This window comes from Zonotrichia albicollis, chromosome 2 (assembly GCF_047830755.1).
Source record: "Zonotrichia albicollis isolate bZonAlb1 chromosome 2, bZonAlb1.hap1, whole genome shotgun sequence".
Classification (NCBI taxonomy): Eukaryota; Metazoa; Chordata; class Aves; order Passeriformes; family Passerellidae; genus Zonotrichia; species Zonotrichia albicollis.
The window spans coordinates 104,000,761-104,025,447 of NC_133820.1; the positions used below are offsets into that span (position 1 = coordinate 104,000,761).

Sequence of the window (24,687 nt, forward strand, 5' to 3'; positions counted from 1 at the left end):
CCTGAGCTCCCCTGTGTCCCTAAACCGAGCTTTGCTAGCTCCAGCAACACCCGTGCCATGCTGCTGCCTGTCCCTCTGGTCCCTGCCTAACCCCACCTCATCACACTTTGCTGTGCCCACACAGATCTGAGCCCACTGAAAGGCTTAGCACACACATATTTTTCTTTCTGTTTCCCAGTGTTATCCCAAACAATGGGAAGCTGGTATGGTAAACAAGCAAACCCTTAGCAACACCTCACTCCTGAGCTTTGGAACTGTCAGACATCAACGCTTTGGAGATCATCTCGTCCTGTTCCATCCCTTGGACAGGATGGCTCCCTAGCTTCCTACACCACACAGTACCAAAAACAACAGGATTTTTTAGAAGGCTACATGGTGTTCAAGCATTTGTAAACTCTCAGGGATCTCAAAGAAGGGAACACTCTCCTAGCCAGGAAACTGATGGACACCCTTCAAAACAGGAAACTGCTGAACATGCCAAGTTAACCTGAGTTATGCTTAAGATCATGCAGTAGGACAGGATAGCACTACAAAGACAAATTGTACAAGGCTCTGTCAGAATACAAGGAAAAAAGGCCCATGTAGCATACTTAATCAGCAGCATGGGACTCAAACAGGCCATCAGAAACTATTCTGAATTTTCTAATCTACACTACTTATTTCTCCTGAAAGGGATTTTGTGTTTAAGACTTAGCTTTACACTTTTAAAATACTAGTTTTCCAATCTCTTGTGACCACAAGAATCTTAGATTGCTTTCTTTGTTCAAAGATGAGTTTATATGAGCAGTAAAGAAAAGCATTAAAACGATACTCTTTTGTTCTCATAAACAGCATATTGTTTTCTAATTGCAGTAGAAACTGCTAGTTAACCAGAAGCAAAACCATATGTTGAAGAATACTGTGTAGTTAAGTTTTTTTTAACCACTGCAATTATCTATTAATTTCTTTTGAGGCAAGTTCTCATGCCACTACCCATGTTTGGTAAATTCATATTCCAACAATGTGTACACACTTAAGCTAATAAAATGCATTTCAAGAAACAGCTGTGATGAGGAGAAATTAAATATTAATAACACCTGCCTTCAAGGTGCACCGCAAATCTTAGAAGTCAATTTACCAGAATCAATAGAAAAATGGAAAAAAAGCCCCCAAACTTTAAAAACATAGAACACTGAATGCCCTGAAATGCAGCATTCTTCCTTCAGCCTCAGTACATGTGGGATGTAAAAGGAACGACGCACAGCTGCTTGTCCCACTATGCAGTAAGAATGATGGTGTTTGGAGGTAATTGGGCTTTTAATCAGCTAAGAGAGAAGACAACCTTCATCTGCAGGCTTTTTCTCTACTGAGCTCAGCAGTCATCCCCAAAGGACTCACAGAGTGAAGTAATAGGAGACATTCTCTGCACAAAGAGAATCAGACCAACTACATGGACATTATAAAATCTCAAAATATCCCAAAAGGATGCAAGACATGCCTGACCTCTACTGAAATGCAGTTGAATTTAAAGTTGTCACCTCTTACAGACACTTTATCTAGAGATATTACTGTATTGTACAACTCCATTGATAAGAACTATTAATTCATGTGGATCAATATTTACATGTTAACTATTTGTACCAGTTCAGCATTTCAGTTAAACTACTCTTCTTAGGAAGTACTGCCTTGTGTACTGCCAAAGATACATAGGCTACCCTCCTACTTGGGTAGCCTATGTATCTTTCTAAGACAATTCTCACCTTTTTAACAAAACTTCATCTTATATTTCAATAACAATAAAACAAGTATTTGCTAAAAGGAAAAACCTGCTTCAGAAGCACTACACAGATACCTTACAACATATATTTCAATACCAAAACAGACGTTATGAAGGCATTAGCTGCACTCTTCTGCTGTCTATTGTAGTCATCCTTAATCCATTAATTTTCCTGACAAAGCAACAATCTTTCTGTACACATGGTACATGACTGTTGTCACAAATTATGCCAACAATCTGTACTGAATATTTTGAGATTACTACAAACCTTGTTAAACATCATATTTTATCCAGCCATCTACAGAACATGAATTTACCTTGCAACATTAACAACACCCACCTGAAGAATACGGTTCAGCTTCCTGCTTAATGTTATACAGTTGCACCCAGCTTAACTGAGTATCTTTAAACTGAGATGAGGTATTCCCTTTCCACTGTGTCCTTTCCTAACATCCTCACATATCAGGCATTTACACATCTAAGCACATGCTAATAGCACTACTATTTTCACCATTCCACTCCATGATCATCTAAACTGACAGCATGCAACTTTTAATAGTTCTATTCCTAAATGCAACATACTTCACAAGATATTTTTGTTTCATGATTTAAGTTTACTGTGAAAAGAGAAAGTTCACACAGAAAAAACTTGCAAAACCGAGTGTTTACATAATACAGAACAAGAACACAGTAAGAAGTGACAAGCACATGTTTATCTATAAAATTAGAAGGAAGAAAAGGGTAGGTTGAGAGGTTTCACTTTTTCCTCTTTCAACAAAGTCCTAAGCTAGCCTTTCACTTGGGAAGAGATCTTGAAAACCTGAAGTCACTGCTAAGATTTATATCAGTAGATATACTATTGGGTGAACTCTACTGCAGGGGACAGAAAGATCTTCTTATGAGGCTCTCAGTAGCTCCTTACTGTCATCCCCATAAAATAGGGGATATATAGTTTCCCTTAACATGTGACTCCAGGCAGCTGGACAATGCTTGAGCTACGGCTGCCAACCCCTTGCTGTGATCTTGCACGGGACCAAGTAGATCAAGTAGTTTTCTGAGGAACTGGGGTGGCTCCAGATGTGTCTGTGCTCTGCAGTCTGTGCTCTTAGAAAAGTCCATTTGCCCTTAGTCTGTCGGAACAGCCAAAAGACTGAGTTACCTCTCTGATAAATGAAATGACAATAACCTGAGAGAGCAGTCCGTGCTTAAGAGCTGTGGTTGCATTTCCATCCTTTCTGTAAATGTGTACCCCCTACACTTCTTTAACCAACTGACAAACTAAAAGCTAACTGCCTCCACTTCCTTTAAAAGCCCCTTCCAAAGCACCTAAAACAGTATCTGAACACTAAGATAGCAAGAAAAATCCTACCTTACACCACCTTTAAGAGCACTAGAGATATCCCAATTCAAGAAGAATTGCAGTCACTGATGTTACACGTATCAATACATGTAACATTTCAATGGCAAAATATCTTTCACAGGGATGTATGCTGGCATCTGGCTAGTGTCATTTCTGTAGTTTTTTATTCCCATAAACCTGCACAAGGCCTCAAAACACAATTTTACACTATAAGCTACTGACATTGCTAGTGAAGATATCAGTCAGGAATATCATCAGACCTTTGAGATTTTATTGATTCTCAGGCACAAAAAGGTGGCAAATTTATCAGTATCTTAACAACAGTATTATTTTTACAAGATTTAAAATTGAATTGTTACCACTTTAAACCTAGAGAACTGTTATATTCACAAGAGTGAATACCTTACTCTTAACATCTAGACAGCTGGGCCATCTCCTTTGTTTACAAAGAACACTCCTCTCTTTCTAAACACTTATGAATTAAAGAAACAAGAAAATCAGAAGAACAGCCAGACTCAAAAGAGTGACCATTTCTGGCTCAATACTCCCAGAGAAATTGTTGTCAGGTAGGAGCAACTGACAGAAAAACCTTCAGAAAATCTGCTCCTATCAAAGTGGTATGCTGGGACGCACTCAGTGCTCCCCCACCATACCAGATGCTGTTTGTTCTGATCAGATTTTCTCACATGAGCCCCACTCTGTGCATAAGTTCAGTGGGCCACATGAAATGCACCACCAAGGACTTTCAAAAGGAGAAGCAGATGTGAATTCAGAACATAATTATTTGCAGAAACAGTACCCAAGATATGATCAAGGGATGCTTAGCACCATGCAGTTTAACCACCACCAGGATAAACAAAGGAAATGCAAAAGCTGGCTGTGAGCTTCAGAGTTTCATTCCCTGACAAACTAAGGATTAAGAAGTACAACCAGGAGGGGCTGGTTACATCAAGTACAACTTGATGAGGGTGGACTCCATCTCCCACTCCAGATCTTTGCCAAGGACATCACACAGCATGGATAAATACATTTCCCTGAGGAAAACTGTCTCCAGATAAAACATCAGCCAATAAACACCTCTTTTTGAGCCAGATAATCCAAGCACTTTCTTACCCACTCAGGAGCCCACCTGCCAAAATGTAACAACTCAAGGTGAACAGAAGAGTGCTGGGGGAGACTGAGATGGAAGTCTTGCTTAGAGGGAGGCAAAAAACATGCCCAGCTTTGCTTCATTGATGCATCCAGTATTGTCATGACAGAAATAGGCTGGTCAAGCACTATTACTGTTGTTTAATTCATGCTGGCTACTCCCCACCACCTCCTTCTTTTATGTGCCCAAGTGTGTTTTAAGAGGACTCACTCCATAATTTTCTCACAGATCAAAGTGACGTTACCTCTAATCTTCAAACCTTTCAAGGATTATACAGAGCAACCTTACTATGACACTGGTCAGCATCTTCACCACTCTCAAAGCAGCTCATCTTATCCCAATCTCTAGATTTGGGTTAAGATTTCTCAAGAGATGCTTGATTTTGTCCTCAGCCATTGCTTGTCATTCTCCTCCTTGAACTTTCTTTCTGTACACAGAGGCCTGGCAGACACTGTCAGAGAAGACTGCAGTGAAGAACTCAAGTGTTTCAGCCTCATCTTCATTGGCTGCTGCTAATTTGCCCAGTCCATTTGGCATAGGTCCTTGTTTATTCCTGTACTGCTAAAGCACCAGAAGTTTTTTCGACGGGTCCGTGATGTCCCATTCTTCTCGTCCCTCAGCTCCAGGTGCGCTTTGACTTTTCTGACGCCATCCCGACATATGTGGACAATGCATCTACATTCTTCCTTTGTAGCCTGTCCCTGCTTTCACCTCCTGTACGCTGCCTTTGTATCTCAGCTCAGGCACAAGTTCACTTTCAGACAGTGAGTGGGGTCAGCCTCCTGTTACATCCATTCACGTTCCAGGACGTGCCTTTCTTGTACTTGGAGAATACTGTCCTTCAAAACTTGGCAGCCTTCCACAGCAGATTTACCCTTCAGAGCTGCCTTCCTTTGTATCCCACCTACCAGTTCCCTGAATAAGCCCAAAATTTCCTCTCTTGAAGTCTCTAGAGTATTTACTTTATTCTGCTACTTGCCTTACTCACTTCCATCAAGATTTTGAGCCCACTATTTCATTCATTAACAGTCTATCGACAAAAATAATTATATTTTTGGAGAGCCCATTGGTAGCACTATTTGCCCTCTAAGAGAGTCAGAATTAATCCTTGGGCCTGCTTTGCACTGTCAGGCAAAGCTCTGGAAGTCTGCAGACACGATACATTCAGCACAGCCAGGGAGCAGCTCAAGTGGTGAGGACAAACCTCTGTATGTAGATGCAGAGTGTTCCCTCACTGAGTAATATCCTGAGCAACACCCAGGAATTAGCATGTTATGCCAAAATTATACAGGTGCTCAATTAAAACTCTGAATATTGCATTCTAAGATACAGTGACATAGGAGGACAATGTCCATCATGGGACCTATATCCATACACACCAGGAAGTAATTTTCTGATGAAATATAAACAGCAGCATGTAATTTATCTAACAACTACCTTAGACAGCTGTCACTAACCAACACTTACTGACACTGCACCCTAAGCCTAATTTCCCTTTTCTTTAATTAAATACCAAGCCTGACTTTTACACCAGATGTCAGGGATCAAATGTGGAAAGTCCCTTAGCAGATAAAAGCTTATTTTCTTCTAGACAGGTGCTCACCTTGGAATGCTTGTCAGGTAGGTCAGAACATTCTGAAACTCTTTTTCAGGAATCTCACTGAAAGCTGGATAGTCTGGAAAGGTGATAACAGGGCAGCCATCTCCCCCTCTTCCACCTACAAAAGAAGCAGCAAATGTGTTTATATGCAAGTCTCTTCACCCAGACTGAAAGACTGAAATTTCCCACTGATAAAATAACTGCATTTTTTCTCTCTCTCTTTTTCTTTCTTTTTTTTTTTTCTTTTTTTTTTTAGGGTTCATGTGTGGACAGCTTATTCTGAACAGTCCGTCTCTTTTTCAGTGCTTAGGAAGTTTTATAGAAAGGACTTTGTTACACCCCATTCACGAAATGAAATTTTTTCTGGACAAATGTGAGCAGTTCTGACACCAGATGGCAGTGCATCTTCTGATAAACATCAACTGCATCTAAGTAGCAGCAATTCAGAGAAAGAAAGCAACCAACTTAGAAAAAAAAAAGTTAATTCAGAATTAAGTAGGTGAATCTCCATCTGGAACTGAACTCAACCCTCTCACCAGCTGGAACTCATTCATGCAACTCTCCCTACCCTGCTCAGTGGCTGCTTTGTTTCCAGGTTGGTGAAACAGAAGGGGCAGAACATTAAAACAAATGTATGTAGGAGTTTCAAATGAGATTTCCCATTCCCAGATGTTGTACAGAACGTGAAGCAGAGCTGAACACCTACACTGCAGCAGAGCTGCTGAGGAGTTGGATACCATTACATGTATCTCTCCTGGCATTTGCACCACTGGGTACAATTCACAGACACAATGCTTCTTCATGCACTTCACATACATTTTTATATGCAAAATGTAATAATTTCTTTTTACAGGCATTATTAGTGTTTCATGTCTTTAGCAAGCATATATTCATAAAGACAGGTAGGACAAGGGGCTTGATAAGCCCTAGCAAGTGCATGAAGTTAACTGTTCTGGGCTGACAGGAATACACTGCTGGGAAGTTATCGTTGATTCATGGTTCAACAGGAGAGGAAAAACAACAAAAAAAATGCTGTTATAAGATAACAAGGATATTTTTTCCAGCCTTGAAATCCGGTAACTGTGCAGAAACCAGCATTAAACTGTATTAACAGCACCAATTATGAGAGCAACAGTGACTTGTGAAGATTATTACCCACTTCCAGTCCCTTTGCATCTAACCTCACAGGAAAAAGAAGAGAAATATTTGACCTCAGATGCATTTGATAAAAGAAATCACAACTTCCCTCCCAAACACATGTAATTAAAAGAGCTGAAATAGTATCTTTATGTTAATTTGCGGTGAATCTGATTTCCATTTACCAGCTTACAGATGGCATAGTGCTGTCACTGTGAAGCTCTTGGAATCAAAATACATGAAAAAAACAACATGCTTTGGATGTATTTAAACAACAACAAAATGCAACTATTATGCAAATATCACAAGTTTGCAAATATGACCTTTATGACACATCCAAACATGGCAACACTGAGTCAAGGGAGCTAATTTTAGCTATACAAATTTTCACAACACAAATGTAAGTTAATTTTGACTCTACTGGTTTTTGTTCAAGCTCTCACGACTAAAGCATTTTCCTCTGTTGTTAAAAGCATGATAATGATTATTTCTGTTGCTTATGAAGCGTTCTGCTCTCTCTAGAGAAACTATTTTTAGGCACAATCATACATTATTTGTGGTATCTTCATTGGTTACTTTTTTTGTTCTACTTATCATCTATAAATAGGACACATGAAACAAAAGAACAACAACAATAGACTTGCAGGACACGTCCTAAAAGCAGAAGTCTGGACGAGGATTTTCAGGAAGTTCCCAGACCAGCACCGATTGTCAAGGCAAATAGAGCCATCCTGCCTGGTGACTGCCTATTAATTTTCAGTTTTTAGTACAGTCATCTGTGGTTATCTTGGGTGGAGATGACTTTCCCCTGAGCTCTTAGAATCAGTTCTTCACTGATTTTTCTTTGCAGTTTCCCTGCTGGGCCACTTGAGCACACATTTACCTTCAAATGCTCCTCAAGTATTTTTCCTTTATCAGAACCCTGCTGCTCAAAACATTTTACGGCAGAGTGACCTGAAATGCTAAATAATAAGAAATTCTGTAAATTTCAGCTATAACATCACTGACTTACAGAAGCTGCTCTCTATATTGCAACTTTATGGGTGGGATTTGATGATCTTGAAGGTCTCTTCCAACCTAGTGATTCTGTGATTAAATACATGGCCATCAAGGTCACTCTAGCCAAAGCAGCTGCTGCTTTAAAATGAGCATTTGCCAGAGAAATTTACAAAATGGCATGGGAAATAAAGTAAAAATCCTACACATTAATTGTTTTTATATTAAATATTAGAAATAGTGAATTCACTTTTTAAAGTGTCCTTTATTTCTTAATGAACCTGATGCAGCAAGAAATTGTTGTTTTGCTATATTCAGAATCATTCTTTTCTTCCTCATTTTTCTTTACCTCTGCAAAAGCAGCATTACATAGTTCATAAAATTGGCTGTGTCAAATGTGATTTTCTTCTCTTCATCCAGAAATAAATCAAGTCACAGAACTTAGGGGGAGGAGATAAAAAGTTTAGGAAGCTAGAGGGGCTTTATTGTTGCTGATTTTGATTTTAGCAAGAGGGAAAGCATTCAAGCGAAAAGTACTGAGCAATTTCACTTCTCTTATTTTAAGGCAAAAAATTTAAGGTTTAAGGCAAAATATTCAGACATCTTATTAAAACAAATTCACATAATAATCTTCCAGCACCTCAGAATTATATAGACCTGAATATGAAAAAAACCACAAATTTTGTGAATTTGTGAGCACTACAACTCATGCAAATATTTCAACACATACAGAATAGTTTTTAAAATGAGTTACTGCAATTTTAATCACCATACAAAAAATTAGTAATTTAACAGCAATATTTCAATAAATTCAGGTCAGTTGGTACAGTGACTAAACCTAACTACCCCAGTCCTAACCTCTGGAAAATTTTTGCATTCCCATCTTTCATATTTCCCTCTATCTCAGAGTCCTGAAATTCCAGCTACAGCTGTTGAACACCCTTAACTGATGTGCTCTACAAGTTCTGTCCACAGAGGCACACACAAGCCTGCTCTCCTATTTCTAGTCTTATACAGGGATGCACTACACAACTGGAATTTCATAGTTTTATGTGTTTTTAAGACAATCAAGTAACTGAGAGCATTATGAGCATTTTCTTAGTCTAATCTTAGCCCTGTTTTTTTAAACATAAATTTCTGAAAGTATAACAAATCCCCTTATTTTTGTTTAAAAAATTCTGAGCACTGTTCTGACTATGAAAATGTCAGATTGAATGGATCTAGGGAAAGATGTCTTTTCCCATAGCAGGGTAGGGACAGCCTAGATGATCTTTAAAGGTTCCTGCCAACCCAATCTGTTCCACGATTCTATGAAAATTATGAAATACATTCGGGATCATTTCTCTATGAAATATTAAACAAATGCCACTTGAGTGCCAGCTTTTGTTCTTTGTTTACTGCACAGAGCAGAAGAGAACACATCAGTCCCTAAGTGGGTGCAATCAGTCTGCAGACATACTACCTGAAACAATGCCCAAGAATTCCTTGATGTTTGTCTTATAACATGAAGCTGGAGAAACCTTCTACAGCTCAGAGCATTATTACTTTCCAGGCTACAAATGCAAGAACCATAGAAGTAGAGAGGACTGAAGCTTATTTCAGCAATTAAATAAAATAAAAATACCACACTGCTTTAAATTAAGCAGATCTGCTTCCATCCTATTTCTGTGAGCATTCACTAATAGAAAACTTTGTTATTATCTGACTTATACATGACTTTGGCAGTCTATTCACATGAAAATTCTTGAACAGATTAAGTGTCAAAACAAATTGCCTTCATAAAATGGTAATTTTTCAGTGGATAAACCTCAAAAATTCTAGCAAAGCCCTGCTAGGTGGAGCTCTTCCAAACAGATCTATGAGCCTTGGTCTAAGGTCAGTTTTTACAACAGTGACAGCCCTGTGTTTTGGAGAAACACACATTTTAAAAACATTGAATTGTACTAGCTCCACAGACCACGGCAAAGTGACTAAACTGTGCTTAGAAAATAACACTTCATGTTCCTAGGTTTTGAACACATTAATACCAGCAATATCACCAACTGCTAAAATTGTGTGTACCCAGAGCATTGTGGTCTTGCGGATGAAAACAGTAGAAAAAATAACAACGGGAAACTAGCTGTGCTATTGTGAGATGAGACAGGTAAAGTTTCCCTAAGTCCCAGTGATTCAGCATTTACTCTTTATATTCTGTGACAGCTAACTCTTCCCATCACAGTTGCTATGTCTTCTGCATTCGTTTTCCTTTTTAATAAGCAGGTTGGGTGATAGAGGAGTGCTAACCCAAGGAAATTGCACAGCATTTTCAGAATTTCTAATCAAGAGGCACATTAGTAAGTTCATATCTAAAAAGAATCTCAAATGAGACATAATTAGTATTCTTTTCAATTTAAAAAAGCATTGACACAGAAAATTACAAAACTCGTGTATTGAACATCTGCTAAAAAACACACACACAAGTGCACAGGCACACACAAACAGAGAAAAGTCCTGTAGAAGACATGCTAGTTGTTTGGGATTTTGTATGGACAGCAAAGTTTGGCAGCAGCAAAGAAATTGCTTGGACTTACTTCCAGGAAGGATGAGTAAGATTATTTTGTAATGTTTCCCTAACTAGTCTGCTCCTGTTGGCATAAATAAAAAGGTCTTCTCAAAAGTACTCTCACCATCCCCATAAAAAGGAAGTAGCTGGATATAATTAGATGACAGAGCAAAGATTTTGGCCTGATTCTATAATGCAAGTGAAATAGTATTTGACTATAAGAAAAAATATGACCTCTATGTTGATCAGTGTGCACACACAAGACACAAGAGCATCAGCCTTGCTGAATGGCTCAGATCTACAACTTTAGATCAAAAGATACTGCTTAAAAATTGCAATCCTGTCAAAAGTGAAGTCCTCAGTGACTGAGGAAGGGCTTCAGATTTTTTTTTACTATTGTAGTGGTTCAACTATTATGCTTGTGCATTTCTGATAAGGAGTTTCTCCTTTCTGCTTGCATAATATACTTAACTGGAGAATTCAGTTTTTGAAATTACATGTAGACTTCAATGGGGGACTGAATAAAAGCTTCACTGCATATCCTTTGCAAAGAAAAACAGATTGAAGGGGAATTTATTAAAATGTTCTTTCCTTGAAATGAGAAGTTTTACTTGCATAACTTCGCAAGGTGCGTTCTGCTCAAGCTGATCAGCAGCAAATATACTGGCGTTAAAATTGGATTGCAATACATAAATTTGAATCTGAACATATTTGAACTGGAAATCTCTTAACCAAGGATTCACTTTTTCCCTTTATCTATTTCTTTACTACATTTTTGCTTTGATTTTTCAAAATCTCTCCAGACAGCAGGTTTAGCACAGTAAATAAAAAAAAATAGTTAAGCTTACACCTGTGCAAGGCAAAGATTGCTAAGCAATACCTCTTCCACTGCCCACACACAATATAGATACTGTCTATATTATATCAGTAACAAAAGTAAGGCTGATATTTTTAGCCAGCTGTTGCAATTTATGTGGTACAGGATCCACTCAGAAATTCTCAAAGGTAATTTCACAGACTCAGCAGCCAGAGCTACTTCAATGGGAACAGTCTGACCAGTGAGGAGTGGTCAGGTCATTCCCACAGAGGAGAGCACATGGAGAAAATAAACTCAGACAAAGTGAAATACTTACTATTCACAATGATAAAGGTATGAGCATACATGTGTATATTTATAAATCAAAGGTACAAGCATTTTGAAAGCTAGAACCAGTGTTAAATTTTTCAATGGCAGGAAAAACAACTAGGAATCAATAGATAAAAATGCAAATAGCATGAACTCATATTTGTATTTCCTTTAATGGAAACACTTTGAAGTTGTTCAATGTATAAATAGGCATTCAAAGGAAAGGGAGTTAAATAACTGGCTCAGCACTCATGGTGGCCAAGAGTCTCATTTGCACATCACATAGCTTGAATGATTTAAGATGCATATCAACATACACAGGTGTCTGTATGCTCTTCTCCATCTACATTTATTTTAACACATCTGCACACTGGTGGCAGACAGACACAAGGCTGGGTGGGTATGAAAGCCACACAGTAATCAGGGGAAGAGAAAGTACTTATGAAAGAAAATATAAAACACAAATGAAAGACTGAGGAATACATAAGGAATACATTTTCCAGATACTTTTAAATGGATCTTACACTGTCCTTCATGGGGAAAAAAAAACAACAAACAAGCAAAAACAAAGGCAGAAGACCCTTTTAAATGTGGAAAAAAAGTTGGTTACACTAATAGTAACTAAAGGAGCAAAGGTAAAAGAGGTGAAACACTGAACTGTGTAGATGCAACACTTGGTATAGCCTAGCAACAACAAAAGTAACAATTTTAGCCGAGACAAGGACCTTGTTCCACAGAAAGAAAAAAGATCCAAGGCAAAATGTAAACAACTGTGCCTGAGGTAAAATATTAACTTTAGGTTTTATAAATTTTGTGTGTGAATGATTATCGCAAGCCTCATCCAAAGCTTGCCCCACCATTAGATTTAAGATTAACACGACTGCTGAGCAAGAGCCAGTCTGCAGGAGTAGTGAGCGAGTGAGTGACTTTGATTTCATTGCACTTTGATATCTTTACTGACAAAATGAAGCATTAGTGGAAGTTTTCACTTAATTTTGTTTCACTGCAAGTCTAATTTGTTCCTGCAGCATTTCCCTTACAATCCAGCACAATGAGGGACACAAGTAAGAAGTGACCCCAATGTAGACCAACACACAGAAAGCAGCTCACGAAGGGACACAGCCTCTAGGACAGAGGCAGACTGGGTTTCATTCCCTGTTCAAGCAAGTGTCCCATGAGACCTAGATACATCCTATTAGAGAAACTAAAGCAATTCTCAAGTATTGAGAACTGAATTGGTGCTAAAAAGCCAACAACTAAAATCAGAAATGTATCTAAGACATTCAGCAATACCTGCAAACCTGATATTTTACCAAAGGCATTAGTAATCTATGGACTTTCATTTTAATGAGTTTTATGCCATGTACTTAGATTCTATTTTCAAGGCAACAGTAATAACCAAAAAGTCTCATTCCCACACTGGGAATGTCTTAAGTGGCCTTAGAGCAAAGCCCCTCTTAAGATCAACTGTAACAACAATCAAATTGTACATAAATCAAGTACCAAAACATTGACTCTGTTCCTTCATTCACAGAACCTGTAAAACCACTGTTTGGTACAGCACAGAGAATTAACCATCAACAAGCATCCTGCAGGAGAACATTAGGATAGAGAAAAAAACCCCTAAATTCCAAAGTGAAATGAAAAGTCCTAACGCTCAAGTTTCCCAAGAATAATAAAGTACAACAATCTAGTCACAGTAATGCAGCTGACCTATTCCTTGAGACAAATAAAACAAAATTCTAATTGACATGAGTGTGGATAGATAGAAGAAAATAGAATGAGGAATGGCTGCTCTTATTAAGCCCCACCGCCAGGTGGATTTATTGAGTGCTGAAGACACTTGCGGATTTGTGAACTCAACAACTCCTCTACCATAGCCACCAGTTTTCCCCCTCACTTCAGAGGGGCAAAATAAAAACCCTACTTATAGTTTCATAGATAGGCTGATTCTTGCATAACACTCTTATGAGACATTTTCTGCCCATGGATAAGAATGAGCTTGGAAAGTCAAAAAAATAAATTTCCAGAGAAGAATTGTAGCTTAAACACTATAATCTCAAATGAAGCATGAACAGCCAACTTCAGAAAAAAACCCCTTATTTTCCAAGTGCTACCACCACCCCACAGAAAACACAGTCACTACTCCAGACCCACAGTTTAGGCTTGTGTAGCAGAAATAAATCATAATTAATAGTTAATTATGAGTATAACAAGGTTCAGTGAGTTCTTGCCAAGTAAAGTATTTCATTGTTTCATTTCCCCATGTCTCTGGATTCCACACTGGATGGGATTCAGAGGGAGAGGGAACAGTCATAAAGTCCATCTGTAGCTCAGAGAAGTAAATTTCCTTTCTGCTGAAGGATGCAGAGCAGCTCTGCAAAGCCACTGATCCTCTCCCTTTTTGTGTATTGGAGGGAGGGAGGACAGGGCCAGAACTCCAGCAAGTTCACAGCTGCACATCTGCAAGAGCTTTTACAGGCAGAAGACAGGAGACCAAACTCAGAAGCTTATCAGACACCTTCCTCCATTCAGCCTGATCAGTGAGCAGAGGCACCATCTCCCTTTGCCATTATCATTCAGCCATGGGCTCAGCGTGGAGATGGACCAAGCTCAGCAACCTACACTGCATGGCACAAACACACACAGCCTCATCACCCAAACACTGCATGGCACAAACACGCACAGCCCCATCACCCACTGTAGAAGGCAGTCAGTGACACCAAGTCAAAAATCCTGCCCAGAACTTGATGCTGCATTTGTCTGAGCCCAGCACTGATGCTGTGGGGGAATGTGGTACCATGATGCTTCCCCACCACTTTGGTCACAACCAAGGTGCCACCTTGGGCTTCAGTATCAAACAAGACAGCAGAGCCTGTGGCAGCTGGGGCTGTGAGCAGAGGACTGCAAGACCATAGCAGCCACCAAAGCATCCATGCTGCAATCTCCAGTTAACTGCAATGTTACCTGTAATTTTAAAATTTCCATTATACTTTAAAAAAAATCTTTTAATAAATCCTTAAATAACAAGTCTTAGTAGCCTGAATTTTGAGTTACTCATTGATTTCTCATATAAAAGTCTTCAGAGACTGTGAAAGGACAGCAGGCTGAACCATGCATCTAAGCAACGTGTCTAAGAGGGAACAACACAATCTTACCTGACAGATAAGCAAATTGTTTCTTTAATTGGTCCTGAATATCTGCAGCATAGAGGGGAATGATATCCTGATGCATGATTTCATCTGTGAAGAGAAAAAAAATTGCATTGCAAAGTCATTAATGCAAAATTTCATAGCACACATTAAAAAAAATAAATCCCTACAACACAAAAGCTCAGAAAACTGTCTAACTTCTGAAAAATATGTGAAAATCTCTGGAGTTTTCCACGTGTTTGCCAAGGGCAAAGTTTTCTTTGAATAGCACAAATATAAAAGAGGAATTTACATTTACTGACATTTAGAAGCAGTAGAGAACTGCCACTGAGCAAAACACTGTAGAATTAATATTCCTCAGGAACGATGTTAAACAGTGGAATTTTTACGTATTAAATTCAATTTTTATTAAAATCTTCTCAATCAAACAAAACCAAGAAACTCATGATTTTTCTAGCCTGTCATCTAGATTCAAATACCCCAAAAAACCAGCATTAAATAAGATAGGTAGAAGTGGCTTGAAAGTACATCCTTTGAAAGCACACACACACTCTCTACCTCCAACCTGAAAAGCAACACCTAAGCTTTTATGTCAGCCCTTCCACTTCAGCTTAGTGACAACCATTTCACTTTCCCAACCCTTGGTTTTCTGTCCCAGTGTTTCAGCAGAGGCATTTCCTACAGCAAGTTTCCAGAGGTCAAGCAGAAGCCTAAGTTTTGCTGATACTGCATGACAGAGTTGCTTCATTCATAAACTAAGATCTCATTTTTTACAAGGAAACAAGAAGTTTTACTCTTTTGCAATTCTTAAAAATAATTATTCCATATATTAGCCTCATGGAAAAGAGACAACATAGCTTTTTCTCTAATTGGTTATGAACATTTCTTTTACTCTGACATTGAAGTTTTGGGTTCTAATGTACATTGAAAGAATGAATGTCATGTGAATTGAATGCCATTAAGATAGTTTTTGACACTCAGAGCTCTGAATGTGCAGAGGAAAAGTAAGTAAAAACCTAAAACTGCTATTGTCATGGTTTGAGCCTGGCACAGAGCCAGTGCCCCCCATGAAAATGCCCTCACCCTGGTGTCTGCTGTGAGATGTGACCAGGAATAAGCAAAACAGGCTCCAGCTTAAACATAAAGAACACTTTATTACCTAAACTACAGGAAAATAGGGAAAAACTATAAGGAAAAGAAAAAAAATTGAAAACCTTACAAAAAAACCACTTTCCTCCTCCCCACTACCTGACTTTCCCAATCCGATACATTCTCCCAAATCACCAACTGCCCAGCCTGACACCACACTTTAGTATACTCAAACTTCAGTTCATGAAGAGGAGAGGAGTCCTTCTTGTTCCATAGGCTTCCCCTGGAAACACACTGAAACCTCGTGTGCTTCCATGTCACTCGGCACCGCCCGGAAAAAAGTCCTTTTGCCGCTTGTGACATCTTCCTTCCATGCCCAGTGCTCTCACCACCATGCATGGACTAGAGCTGCTTTTAGGGTTGTCTTTTAAGGATGCCTTGTCTCACTCCAAAAAGGCACAGTCTCTGCTTTGGGACATCTGTCCCCCCCATATTTTTCCAACCCCCTGGGGCCGGGGGGTCCTCACGATGAACCCTCCTGGTTCTGAGCCACTGCTTCCCCCTAAGTGCAGTCTCTGTGTCACAGGAACGAACTGAGTCCATGGTCACAAGAAAAGTCCAGCCAAAAGGCCACTCCAAATCATCTCTCCCCATTCAATCATCTCCACGTTCTTCGGGCCAGGTCCTTGTCTCATCTCATCTCTTATCTCCCTTCTTATTCAGCTTCGAGGAGGATTAGCATTTTTGCAAGGCCCCAATCATGAAAGAAAGGGGTTAAAACTTTCAGTCTCTGTCTGTCCCGGAGCTGCGGCACTCCCACACACGCTGCCGCTCCGGCCGGGCACTCTTCCCCCCCCTTCTCCTCCTGGGCCGGCTGCTATCACATTCGGTGTCGCCGGCTCTCTCTCTCCCTCCTGGGGGGGGATGGCTGCCCGAGGGCTGACTCCCTGGGATCTTCCACCCTTCCATCCTCGAGGGCCTTCTCACCTCCCATCTCTGTCCAGGCCCCGGGCCTATCACGTGGCTGCCCCTCCCCCGCCCAGCAGCAGCGGCTGGACAGGGGAGGGAGATCCGACTTCTTCTCCACGACGTCCCAAGACAGCCTGCCAGGGGCAGAGCTCTGCTTTTTAACCCCTGTGTATTCTCGGAGGTGTGTCCAAACCCCACTGGCTACACCAGGTGCCAGTATCAAACTCTCGAACATCCATTGGTTTGACCACAGCATCCCAGAATTCCCACTTCTTCCTGGTCAAACCACCACAGCTATAAAGATAAGTGTCACCTGCAGTGAAGTACAAGCTGAAGTAGAGCTCTGGTCCTCAAGGACTTGCTGTCACTGAGGTCTTTCAAATGCTAGATCGTGAGCAGACAGACACTGCTATGACCAATTCTCACATATGTAAAACTCTGAGAACTGCAATTATTTGAGAATAGCAAAAAAGCCACTTTCAGTTACTTCTTCCACAGTAACTGTGGAAGAACTTATGCTGTGAAACAGGACTTCTCTGTTCTCTGTGGTCCCGTTGGGCAGAGGAAGACCCATGACCACTTTCAAGGTCACCCACTGATCAGAGCAATTTTCCTGCATCCGGCAAATTGCAGCCTGATCAGAAGACCTCTGCATACCATGCTGTCAAATCCATAAGTGTATACATTTAACTCTCAAGTCACATTTCACCCAGACCTTCAGTTATGTCACCATTTCAATGTTTTCAACATAACACTGAACACAGATGTTTCAAACCTCCAATCTCAGATGGCCAAGTAATTTCCAGAAGAGGAATACCCTACTTCCCCAAAGGAAAAAGGATTTTAGAGTTTATTTTTGCTGTCTCCTTATGATACAAGGAGACCTCCTGCAGCAGTGTTTAAAAAACTACACAGCCCTGATTCTGCAAACCAATACCTGCAGGTGGACCCATTAACCTGAATATAAACTCTTACAGGATTAATGCCAATTTTTTGGTGTGAGATGGGGAAAATACCATCATCAGTCTATAAAATGCCATCCTGGCTCAAGTCACAGGCAGACATAATTTTCATTGCTGCACAGCATGGCATCTACTAAAATAGCTGAATTTTGCATATGTAAGTAAATACATGACACATTACAGTCTTGGAGGCAGGACATTCCCCAGGAAGAGAAACTATTTATGTATCATTACATAAGGATCATTATTTCCCTATGTAGCCCTGTGATGAATCCCACTGTGCCAGGTGAAGACCCAAGTCTAGATTTGATTGCTCCAGCAATCCCTCTGGTTCCCTCTGGTAGGAGCAGCAGCTTTTTCCACCTGCACAGATCAGCCCCACAACACTGGTCAAAGACTGCTTCGCTGAAAAGATAATCTCTTCCTGCCCCTGGTTTTAAACTCAGTTTTGACTCAAACGTGAGAGCCTGTCTGTTTGCAACTGGAGGAGCAGCACAGTGCGCCCACTGACAGACACCAAACTGCTCTTCCTGCTGCACTGCCCTCCACCAAAGCCATCTCATCTTGCTCTTGCTGATTTGGTTTCAAGACATACTTCTAAAAGCCAAGTATGCACTAAAAGCAGAGCTGATTTTCAATAATTTGAAACAACCAAAATAGAAAATAGCAGTACAAAAAATGTTCAAGGAAATGCAACTCTTGGTATTGCCAAACAGGTCACATCCAGCAGCTCAACAGGATATGCTTGAACCCAGTATTACCACCCATAGATTTAGCCAGAAATCCCTCTTCAGTATGTTTTCCTTCAGAGGAGATGCAATTGTAAAGACTCATTGCTCTGCACTGTTTCTGTGACTTTTAGCATCCCTCTGGAAAAGAGAGATCATCACAGTTTGTTCGGGGTTCAATCTGATTTCACTTCAAGGTTGTCCATCATTACTTCAAAATGCTGTTTCTTTAAAAGGATAAGGCAACAAAAGGCAGACATGCTAAATAGACTGTGAGAGCACACACTCCTTACTCTCACGGCCTTTGGGGAAAATATTTTCTTGGAAATATTCTTTAAATAGAGAACCTGCCACTTGCTACATTCTTTAGGGATCATTTCCATTTTTGTAAAGCTAATTAAGTGCGCATAAAAATACAGAATTACTGAAAATCTGCTCACCGCTTTGTAAGGAACTTTTATAGGATCAAATTTCACTTGTGTTGAATAGATTAAGATTCACACAGCCCATTATTTTGTTGTTCTACCTTTTCTGTTTTATACAGTATCTTCAGTGCAGAGACCTAAGAGTCTGTCTGTTTTACTGGACCCAAAATTCATTGCTGAAAAAAGTTGCTCATAACAAAACATGCTTGAATAACCTGTCTTTCCTGAGGAGCTCTCTTAAGAAGCTCAAAAGAAAGCCCCTGGAAATGATAGTGCATCTGATATTGCAGGTGATAATAAACAGTAATACCAGGTTCTTTAAAGTTACTACTGCTTTTTTATTACTATTTTTCAAACCCCAACACATAAAAAAGCTGGAAATGTGTAAAGTATTTTTTTTAAAGCTGACAACTGGAGGTTCTTTAAAAAAATCTTCACATGATCTAGTATTCAAATTATGAGTGTCAGAGAGGGCTGAAGTGTCACCTTACTAACATAAAGGAATCAGTTAAATATATGGTTCTTATTACAAAAAGCCTTGCTTACTAAAAATGTGAACCACAATCTTGCAGATATATCTTCTAATTCAATTTAAACCTTGCTTTGATAGTCCTGTCTCAATGATAAAGAAAGATGTCTTAGAGGGACTTGACCCCATCCCATCAGAAGCACCTGACTGCATTTCAGATAAAGCAGGATGACAGATTTAAGCACGAGGGCACTAAGATAACTTGTGCTTGGATTACCTGGTGCCAGCAAGCCCTGAAGAACTTGGGATCAGAGAAAACAATCAATGTCACTGCAGTCAAGAATTTCCCTTATTGATAAAAAGCTCCTCTTTCTTTTCTGATCAAACTAAAACTCATCATCATTTGTAGTTTGTCTGACATGCTGAAGCCCATTTTCAAAGAAGACAACATTCAGCGTCCTCTGAACTGACTGCACCCACATTACACACAAGGAAGTCTCCCAGTGTGACTTGCGAGCCTCCTGTAAGCAGTTTAATAAAACTCCCAGCAAGCCAGCTGGAATTACACCACCTTTTGAGTGGTTCTGCAGGAAATTCTACGGCCATTACTTTATAGTGACTTGAAAGCTGATCTATTTGTACACATCCGGACACAGTTAGCCTTTCAGCACAGATCCCAGGAGCACATCTGAAATCAAATGACAAATAATTTTTCTTCCTCCTCTTTCTTTCTGAGTCTGCAAAATTTTCATGAAGACTTGTCTACAGCTTCTCTATGAAATCCATGCCTTAAATTCAAGAAATATTGTATTTTCCTTAGCCAGTTTTGCTTTGCTTCTCCTCTGGAACAGCTTACCCACCCAAAGAGTTGAATGCCTTTTATGAAGGGGGTCTTCATTTGAAAAATCTCTTCATTAAACCACCCTCCCATCTGGTAATTATAAATGCAAGATAATGACTTTCAGAGCAGTCCCTTCATCTGTCTCAGCCCCAAGGCAAATCTTTCATTTCCTCATTCCTCCCTCTTCATCTTCACCCCCCGACCACCACTGCTAACAGTCAGCTCCTTTGTGAAGCCCCCCCAAGCAGGGAAGAACCAGAGCAGCACAGCTGATGCACAGAAGCCCTCTTCTACTCTAAGCCACCTAAAACTAATGAGCTGCTCAAGATGCCAAGTGAGCTTTCCACCTTTAAAACTGAATATTAAAAATCACTGCTGATTAGTGACAATGCCTGCGAGCTCAGTGCTTGGTATGCTCAGGCACAACAGCTGCAGATGAGGCTCCTCAGGTCCTCATGCTATTTATAGCCACACTGGGCTGATGACAGGAATTTCTGCAAGTGTTCATAAACTAAAATTTCAAACCTCACCATTTCAAAATACCTTCAGGAAAATTTCATTTTGATTTCATTAGACTACACCATCATTAAAATGATGGGCCAGGAAAAGTGAGCGAATAAATTCAGAAATTTTCCTGTAAAACACAATTGTCTGTTAAAGTATAATTGGGAAGGGAATTATCACCAGGGCAAAACAGTCATTTTGCAACTTGTTTGTTTCCTGTAAACTAAAACATCCTAAGCAAGCAGAAAATATAAGTTCTTTCCTTCTATCAGCATCCCAGTAGCTGACACAAAGAAATATAAAACAGACTAGTGCTCCAAACAGTCTCATATGGCATTAAGTGTCTAATAAACATTTTTAATTTATATGGTTACATAAGAATTTTACTTTTAAGAGCTTTACAGACTACAGCTAAGCTCTATCTCCCATTTCCTCTCCTAGTTAGAAAAGACTATTTCCTCTCAAAAGCCCAGGTATGTAAAGTAGATCCTTAAGTTGAGATACCTTTACTTTTAAGAGAATCAATGCTTTATACAAGTTCCACTTCCACGGCATTGCTAAAATGTGTACACTTTCTAAGACTGACTGGCCTATTGTCACAATGTGCAGAGAACAGCACTACTGTATACCCAGTGCTCCAACAGGCTAGGATGGAATCCCATGCATCTTCAGTATTAAGTGTGCTAATTACATGTCCTCTGAAGAGAGAGAGATATAGCTCTCCCACGATTTTCCTGAGAAGCTGTGAGAAAGCTCAGAGAAAAGAATGAGAAACAATTCTTATCTTCACTTGCTGCACCTGTTGTTGTGCACATGTGGAACATGTTATGGAGATTTGTTTACCAAAGGGTGATTTCTTAATCAGCCACTGGTGATGGTGCTTGGATTTAATTGACCAGTCTGGTCAAAGCTGTATCGGACTGTCTGCAAGGGTGATGGTTTTTTTCTTAATAGTATAATACAGTATAGTATAGTACAATAAAGAAATTGATCAGCCTTCTGCAACCTGGAGTCCATGCTAATTATTCCCCATTTAGGGGCCTGCTACTATGATAGTTAAGTAAGGATCTATTTAAGTCAAGACTTGTAAGTGGTATTGCCAAAGAAAATCTAAACTCTTCCGAACAATATTCCCCGTACTGTATGCTCAGGCACAGAAGACACAGGCACTTATTGTTTGGGCCTTGTTTTAAATGCCTAGTGCATCAGAAAACCTGACAGATTCTTCACAAAGTCCAGAAATTATATTTCTGCAGCAGTGCTCATACTTCCTACATTTTGGGAATATTTAAATTATTTCACTGAAATGAAACTAGATAATTCTGCCTCATTGATCATATCTGAGGAACAGCACAACTACTTCAAGACACACAAATTAATCCCCAAAGGCTACAACTCCAGAATATGAGAGGCAGGTCATGGTTAAAAAACAAAAAATAAAACCCAACATCTTTGTATAGAAACCTACTGAACCCCCTACTTTACTCTAATTTCTGCTTTCTGCAATCGCAATGTCCACCTGTTTCCTCTTTGAGATCACAGAGTTAGGGATTTGGCACAAGACAACCTACAAAACTATGAGAATGGGTTTCAGGTAGGGAGATTAAACACTGATCCTTCCTTTTAAAAAAAGAAGTTTTGAGATATGCAGCAAATGCAATGCTGTTGGCTTGGCTCAAAATGACAGGAGGTGTAACAGTTCCCATTTTCTTGAGTTGAATTTTTGAATATCTGCTCAAAAGCAGGTATTCCACTTTGAGAGCCAACCAAGATTTTGGTTTCTTTCACATCCTAGTATTATTGGATTTGACTGCTTATTATACATGCCAAGGTATTTTATTCTCTTTCTTTCTCCACCTCCCCTTTTGTGAAAGACAACACAGTTCTTTGTCTTGTTTTGCCAAAATAAGATCCCCTCAAAGCACAAACATGAGAGGAAATACACTACCCTCCCTTTCACGTATAGTTGATGAATTCACGAGATACTATGAGTGTTAAATACTACAGCTTCTTCCTCCTCTGCTTCATCATTCATACCTACTTGACACACTACTCTGTAGTCCACAGCTCGTCAGGGATCAACTTTAAGTTTGGATATGGCTTACAAGGGAGACCAAAGACTAGCTAATCTGTAACCAGAAGAAAATGGTGTAATAATTAGAAAGTCAATCTAGGGATCAAACCCCAACTCCAGTATTTCTGTGCTCTTGAAGAGAATCCAAAGACAAAAGGGGAGAGGAGTGTGTGTTGCAATTTTGCAAGACATCTCAAAGTGTTACCAGTTACAGCATCTAATCTGTTTTACCACACTTTTGCTACATGCATTCTCAAGTGTGCCCATTCTGTTTTGGTGGGAAAGACACATTCTTTGTGCTATTTCAAGCCATAACAATTACTCTCTTTCCAAACTGAGAAGTAAGGGGAACTTAGAATCATGCCACACAGCCGTATTGAAGCCTTAAATTGCATTAAGCACAAAATGGGCTTAGAGACAAAGCAGCATCAGTGCCAGGTGTAACTACTACCCAAATATACAATTAACCTCATGCGTACGGCATGCTCTTACTACTGCAACAACAATATTGCTCTCTTATTTCCAGGATGTCCTGAAGGACCCCAAGTCTGGTAAACCCTTTCAATTCTTGCAGGATAGTTTCAGACTGCTAGGAGCCACACTTAAATATTGCCAAAACTGCAGCATTGTTAACTCCCCAATATTGCAAGTCATGCTGAGTGTACAGAATAAAAATACATCTAAAGTATCAGATGTACTTAGTTACCTACAAGGAGCAGATTTTGCAAAAAAGCAAGGTTTTGGGTTTTTTTAAATGGAGAAATAGTAGATAAAAACTGAGCAGTAGAAAATGTTCCCCTAGCCAGGACCCAAGTGATAAGAAGGGAAATTACCCAGATGTGTCTCACTCAGTACTTCAGGAAGCAAGCCTCTACGGAATAACAAAGACATGAGATTTTGCCAACTGCATTTTAGTAAGATTTAATGCTCTGAGAAAATTATTACAGGAATTTTGCTTTCTAAGTATCAAAGCTCTGCAAAGAAGTGGAAGTCTTCCAAATAGAGAAAATGGAAAGATCAACACTGAGCAGAAGAACCACATGCAAGCTAAAGGACCCATCTTCAGTGAGCCTTAAAAATTAATGATGCAATCACTTAGCTTAAATACATATGCGGAAGAGGACATGTTTCATAGAATTAAACTGGAAGTTTGTCTCCATCAGAACCACCTGCTTTCAACTCTTCCTCTTCAGAAATATGATCTCAAAGCAGGCCCCAATGCTTTAACTGAAAATTCAACACACACAGGACCTGTATGAATATGAATACCTGGCAATTCTACCACACAGAATGCTATTTTTCTGCGCTATTTTGGAAGCATGGTAAGATTTTAAACGTTGAGTGATTTTTGTTTGTTCAAAAAACAAAACCCAAACACTTTTATAAAGCAACAAAGTGGTAAAATCTTATTGCTTATTGTACACATCTATTCTGGAGATAAATTATAGCACCGCTAACAATTGTGAGGTTGCACAGAATGGGTTGGGTTGGAAGAGATCTTCAAAGATCATCGGGTTCCAACCACACTGCTGTAGGCAGGGAGAGCCCCTACTGGACCAGGCTGCTCAAGGCTCCATCCAACCTGGCCTTGAACACTCCAGGGTACAGCATCCACGACTTCTCTGGGCAACCTGTTGCAGTGTCTCACCATCCTCATTGTAAAAATAATTTTCTTCTGTATGCTCAATCCAAGCCTACCCTCTTTCAATTTAAAACTGGTGCTGCTCCTTGTCCAGTCATTGCAGGGCCTGGTAGTAAGATCTTTCTTGACTATTATCATTTCAACAACTTAGAGGATGGGGAGAAT

At 39.7% G+C, this 24,687-nt stretch overlaps 1 protein-coding gene across 13 annotated transcripts in view; it reads right to left on the reverse strand.

Moving 5' to 3' along the window:
* MCF2L (MCF.2 cell line derived transforming sequence like) overlaps nt 1-24,687 on the reverse strand; it is a 156,694-nt gene that overhangs the window by 51,195 nt on the left and 80,812 nt on the right. For all 13 annotated transcript variants that reach the window (XM_074535924.1, XM_014267722.3, XM_014267717.3 and 10 more), the window contains 2 exons: nt 14,826-14,909; nt 5,870-5,984 (listed from right to left, as the gene is read on the reverse strand). In XM_074535924.1, coding sequence (XP_074392025.1) covers nt 5,870-5,984; nt 14,826-14,909 — 199 coding nt within the window. Of the gene's footprint in view, nt 1-5,869; nt 5,985-14,825; nt 14,910-24,687 lie in introns of those variants that run through there.